This window comes from Astatotilapia calliptera, chromosome 12 (assembly GCF_964374335.1).
Source record: "Astatotilapia calliptera chromosome 12, fAstCal68.1, whole genome shotgun sequence".
NCBI classification, from domain to species: domain Eukaryota; kingdom Metazoa; phylum Chordata; class Actinopteri; order Cichliformes; family Cichlidae; genus Astatotilapia; species Astatotilapia calliptera.
Genome location: NC_137433.1, coordinates 8,247,637 through 8,253,767, shown reverse-complemented (window position 1 = coordinate 8,253,767; position 6,131 = coordinate 8,247,637). Strand labels below are relative to the sequence as shown.

Here is a 6,131-nt window from a genome sequence, read left to right as displayed (position 1 = left end):
TATGCAATGAAACTGCTGTGAGGGACGGAGGCAGGTTGGAGAGCTGGGGTCTGACTACATATCACATGCAGGTGTGACTGATGTACTAAAGAGATTCAGCACATGGAAGAAAAAGAAACAACCAAATGATGTATGCTGCACATGGAGGATTATACAGTTGTGTATACAGAGGCCTAAAATATATCCTCTCTATGTGCTAGATACACACAGGACTAAAAAGACCACACAATAACTTCTTCATCTAGTTTGACTGCTCGCACACTATGTTAAACTACACAACGAACACTGAAGCCTTTGAGATACATAGCAAAACTATGCTGCTTTAAGGTGAGCAGTGAAGAGTAACAACATGCTGAGTTGTGTGCAGAGGGCAGCTCAGACACAGGCTGTCAGATATTTAAAACATTACACTGTTCAGCACAACAACCATCTGCATTGCCTTAAAGTGCATGGAGAGGAGACCGAACTCAAACATGACACATGACAACCATGGGACTGCACATGTGTATGTTTACAAAACATACAGAGGAAAATACAGAAGTAATGAATTGAATTTCTTGTTAAAATACAGGCCATTTAAAGGGTGTGCAATAAGTCAGTATATCAATATAAAAAGGCTATGTGATCAATTTTCATGCGACCGAGTCTATCCAAGTATTTGCCAGTTTCATGTTTAGTTTGATGAGCCATTCAGTTAAAATTTCTTATTTTGTCTATGTTCCAGTTCACCCAAACTGCACAAACATGCAATTCCCTCTAGTGGTAATGAGCTATACAGAAATCAGTGTAACTAATACATTTTTTTGCAGGTACATTCCACCCAAGAAATATTCTCTGCAAAAAAGAGGGGGGTGAGATTAATATAGCTTTAAATCAAAGGAGCTTACCAACTGGTAAAGTTGGAGCTACTTTTAATTATTTTTGAACAACTGCATATCTTAATTTATAGTAACACATCAAAGGTTATTTGTCAGCTATATTAATATCTTCAAAATTGTTCTTATATGCAGGATTTAAACAGTGTGTGAACTTATGCTGCATTTTCCTAGTTTGGACTATTTTATGTCTTATGCTGCATCACTGACCGAGTATCACTGATCCTTATGTATATTTTGTGAACTGACCCTTTAACTGTGCACTTTGACATATATATATCTGTGTGTGTTAAAGAGCCCTGCGTGTGGCTGCAGCCTGGCAGTATGCTCCCCACTGAGTCTGTGTGACATCAGGATAGACGAGGTCTTTGTAGGGGATGTGCAGTTTGAGAACACAGTACCTTCGATCCAAGTCTGACTCAGAGCTGGGTGAGTGGTTCGCGTAGCCGTGATACTTGTCCTGCAAGCAAACACATACACACACAGTACAGACGGTGCGCTTCACACACTTATGTCATGGTTTGTCAGTCCTGTAGGGGGCAGAAAAAGCTTGAGTTTCTCACCTCCTCCTCATTGTCATCAGGTTTGGGCTTCTTCTTCTCTTTCTCCTTCTCTTTCCCCTTCCCCTTCTTCTTGTCATCATCCTTCTTCTTCTTCTCTTTTTCAGGCAGGAGGTCATCCACCCACGCCAAGTCGTGCTGGGAGAAGACCATGTCCAGCATCTTTCTGACCACCATCAGACCCAGGATCTGGTGTTTGACACAGAGACAGACCAACACAGAGATCTTGTTTCAGCTCCTGGTAACATTCATCTCATATATGAGTTATGCTGTGAATATGATTTTCTGGATGCCATGTATAGGTGATGTTAATGGGAATCACTGGTTGACACAGTAAAATCAGAGCAGTATTTACATACTTTAAAAACACCATTAAAACTATCGCTTTTACATATTCTGCACATTTACAGCTTCTATATGTGGAAAAGATTCATGTACAGGGTGGGCCATTTATTTGGATACACCGTAATAAAATGGGAATGGCTGGTGATATTAAAGTCCTGTTTGTGGCACATTAGTATATGTGAGGGGGCAAACTCCTCAAGATGGCTGGTGACCATGGTGGCCATTTAGAAGTCGGCCATCTTGGATACAACTTTTGTTTTTTTCAATAGGAAGAAGGCCATGTGACACATCAAACTTATTGGTAATGTCACAAGAAAAACAATGGTGTTCTTGGTTTCAATGTAACTTGATTCTTTCATGAGTTATTTACAAGTTTCTCTTTGTTCACAGCCATTGACATGTCGAAGAGGTTAACACGTGAAATTGTGTTGATATCTGGTGAACGCCGTAACCGGGCCATTGCAGCAGATTTCAATGCAAGACACCCTACGAGACCACCCATCTCCCATGCTACAGTTAGCAAACTGCTTGCTAAGTTTCATGAAACTGGTTCAGTGTTGGATTAGCCAAAATGTGGACGTAAGAAAACTGTCACTAATGAAGAAACATCAGTGGCTGTCCTAGCTTCATTCAGCAAGAGCCCACAGCGTAGCAAGAGCCCACAGCGTAGCACTCGCCGCATGTCACTGGAGAGTTGCATTAGTCGAACATCCCTTCGGCAGATATTAGCTACTCACAAACTCCAGCTACTGCAGCATCTCAACGAGGATGACCCAGATCGGCGCACAGAATTTGCAGAATGGGCAAAACAAAAATCGGAACAGGACCCTCAGTTCACGCAGAAGAATTTGTTCAGTGATGAGGCAAACTTTTATGTGAATGAAGTTAACAAACAAAACCACCGCTATTGGTCTGACACCAACCCACATTGGATGGATCCCTCCAAGACTGTTGGAACAACAAAAGTGATGGTTTGGTGTGGTATATGGGGTACAACGATAGTGGGTCCATTCTTCATCAATGGAAACCTCAAGGCCACTGGGTGTTTGAAATTGCTACATGATGATGTGTTTCTCTCTTTATGCACTGAAGCTGGCACGTTCCCTGAGTTTTTCCAGCAAGATGGTGCACCACCACATTATGGATGCCAGGCCCGAGCATTCCTAGATGAACAGTTTCCTGGAAAGTGGATTGGTCGCCGTGGGCCAGTTGAATGGCCCCCAAGGTCTCCCGATCTGACCCCATTAGACTTTTATCTTTGGGGTCATCTGAAGGCAATTGTCTATGGTGTGAAGATACGAGATGTGCAGCACCTGAAACTACGGATACTGGATGCCTGTGCTGGCATTTCTCCTGCGGTGTTGCTGTCAGTGTGTGAAGAGTGGGAGAAGAGGGTTGCATTGACAATCCAACACAATGGGCAGCACATTGAACACATTTTACAAGTGGTCAGAAACTTGTAAATAACTCATGAAAGAATCAAGTTACGTTGAAACCAAGAACACCATTGTTTTTCTTGTGACATTACCAATAAGTTTGATGTGTCACATGACCCTCTTCCTATTGAAAAAACAAAAGTTGTATCCAAGATGGCTGACTTCTAAATGGCCACCATGGTCACCACCCATCTTGAGGAGTTTGCCCCCTCACATATACTAATGTGCCACAAACAGGACTTTAATATCACCAACCATTCCCATTTTATTACGGTGTATCCAAATAAATGGCCCACCCTGTAGTTTTAGCATCAGCATCTGTGTTTCTTCCATTTCAAAACACTTGTCTCTCAGCTCCATCCATCTCACAACACAGGATCTATAATTTGTGGTGCAAAAGGGAGTATTTCATCACACTTACCATAACGGGAAATATGATTGCCAAGAAGGTGGACTTGAGGACCCAGAGCACAGCCAGACATGTAATCTGGATCAGAGTGAACAGGTGTACCCTTCTGAGAGGAACATGACGCAGGTAGGTGAAGTCAGGTTGGTGCTTGGAAGGCATCATGTACAACTTTATCCTGTCCCAGAACTGTGGAAGGCAATGACAACAAGAGGGTTGAGGGGCAGGAATTTATGTTAAATACAAATAAACTTACAACGATCATGAGTGCTTAAATTATTTAGAGCAGACTTGTGCAGTTTATTTATTGTTGTTTCACACATTGTGTCGAATTGAAAACCTTTTTCTTTTCTTTTCGATTTTTTTTATCTTTGCGGTCTATATGGACATAATGGTATCAGCATACCTGTTGGTTGTTATTGTTACATTTTTTGCTTAAAAGCTTTAAATAAGCCACTTCACATCTGCTGTCTGTAACTCAATAAGTAAGCTGCCCAGCCACAAATTACTCAAATCATAAATAACACCAGCTGGCATACGCATGGTACCTGGATTCCACTGAGAGATGCTACACCCATGTAAAGGAAGACACCGTACAGCACAGGCATGGGGATGAACTGCAAGTGAAGGTACATGTTGGCCATAATTAAGAGAGTTCACAGCATCACAATGAGAGTGAAATTCTGACTCTTAGCAAAAATGAGTGTAGATGTGTAGAGTTTGTAGACACAGCTCTAACCAAGCTAATAACCACCCAAACAGGGCAACTGAAAAACTAATATGGAGGCTTCAAAATGTGGGTACCTGAAATTTGTTTAACATAATTTATTGATTCATTGTAGTGAGCATCTTGAGTTTTGCAGATAATAAAAACAAATCTTGAGGAAACAGCAAAGAAAAAAAGCCTCATATAACAATTACAAAAACAAAAATAAAAAAATCCATTATGCACCTCATACCTTAAGTACAGGAGCAAGGAAGATGGAGACTCCAGTGAGAACGAACACCAGTATGCCTGTCACTCTTTGTTCTCTGTATGTTTGACATTGACGGGACACAAGAGAGCGTCAAGTCAGTTTCACAATGCACTCATCTACGTCAGCTACAAAGGATTTAGGACAGTGGTTCTGTAGCTCTGCGATGTCGGTAGTGGCGGCCTATTTGACAAACTGCACTTTCCTTTTTATTTCTGAGCTCTTTGTTTTTACGCTACCTGACCCCGAGGAACTGCGGCTGCTCTCCTGGAGCACTCGATTCACTCTCCATCTTCAGAGAGTCGATGTGAGCAATAGAGATGACGGTGGCAGCCACGTACCAGGGCAGACCCAAGAAGGAGCATGTGGCCATCAGGACTCCAACCCAGAACAGATCCAAGTGATAGCCACAGCCTTTCTGCAGGGCAAACAAAGATCATTTCTATTAAAAGCAACCTCATAAGGGGCAGGCTGTGAGTCGATAGGCTTCTGTCTGAATTTATAGCGCTGTTTTGTGACTGTTACTTTGGCTTTTGATGTTGATTTGACTGGTTGCACACCTACCTTAAGTTTGTTCTCCTTGCGGTTAACAATGACAGCGCTGATCTGCTGATCCATGAAGATGAGGATGGTGACAAGCAGGGCGGGCACAAAGCTGGCCAGATACACCCACCATGGATTCTTCCCAAAAGGCATCACAAGCCAGCCACGACCCGGTCGAGTTGGCTGTTAAATGAAAGGCAGCTTTATTTTTATTAAAAGCGAGGATTCAGTTCCACAAGATCATTATTGGAACATAATTTTAAGCCAGTGTGATGAAGTTCTTTTGTTGTGGAGAGTTAATGCAATCTGTAGAAAGTCAAAGTGCATCCCTGCAACGCTAACAGATATAACGGCAGCATGGATCGTCTTCTCTAACTCTTAGCACGTTTGTTATCCAAAATGTTCATGTTTCCATTCAAAATTCCCTACCAGTCCCCAATACAGCAACATGTCATAGAGCTGCTCATTTTGGAAATTGTTTTTTACTTGTTTTCTTCTATATATAAACAGTTTGGAAATTACCTTAAATTCTGTTGGGACAATAAGCTTGGGAGTTTTGAGTCCCATTAACATGTCCAGCCCAACAAAGGTCATGATGGACATGAAGATAGAGAAGTCACTGATGAGTTTCCTCAGCTGGTGCCAAACACAGAAAAAGAGAACAGTCTGTATTACAAAGATAAACATTTGCAGAACTTAAAGATGAGATGCTTCCGAGGTCTAATAGGCAGGAAGCTGCTTATAAATACTGAAAAGAAAAAGTAGCCTGCCAAGTTTCACTTTAGTCAAATGTAATCCTGGTGTCTGAAAAAGGAATATAGCAAAATAAGAAGAATTACTTCTTTGTCTGGTTGGCTCTCCACTTCCTGCTAGAAGAGTTGCTGTGCAGGTAAAAAGGAAGAACAATGATCTAATAGCTAGGTTTTCTGCCCAAAAACATCTAACACTTTCAAAAACCTGGCAGCCATTTTTTTGTTTATACTATCTTCTTC

The 6,131-nt window shown here is 41.7% G+C and overlaps 1 protein-coding gene across 5 annotated transcripts in view; it reads right to left on the bottom strand.

The window, feature by feature from the left end:
- The window catches only part of slc4a5a (solute carrier family 4 member 5a), a 44,432-nt gene that overhangs the window by 1,970 nt on the left and 36,331 nt on the right, over positions 1-6,131 (bottom strand). For all 5 annotated transcript variants that reach the window (XM_080309055.1, XM_026186978.2, XM_026186981.2 and 2 more), the window contains 8 exons: positions 5,662-5,775; positions 5,161-5,322; positions 4,836-5,014; positions 4,582-4,654; positions 4,171-4,239; positions 3,638-3,811; positions 1,439-1,624; positions 1,277-1,335 (listed from right to left, as the gene is read on the bottom strand). In XM_080309055.1, the coding sequence (XP_080165181.1) occupies positions 1,277-1,335; positions 1,439-1,624; positions 3,638-3,811; positions 4,171-4,239; positions 4,582-4,654; positions 4,836-5,014; positions 5,161-5,322; positions 5,662-5,775 (1,016 nt within the window). The remainder of the gene's footprint in view (positions 1-1,276; positions 1,336-1,438; positions 1,625-3,637; positions 3,812-4,170; positions 4,240-4,581; positions 4,655-4,835; positions 5,015-5,160; positions 5,323-5,661; positions 5,776-6,131) is intronic.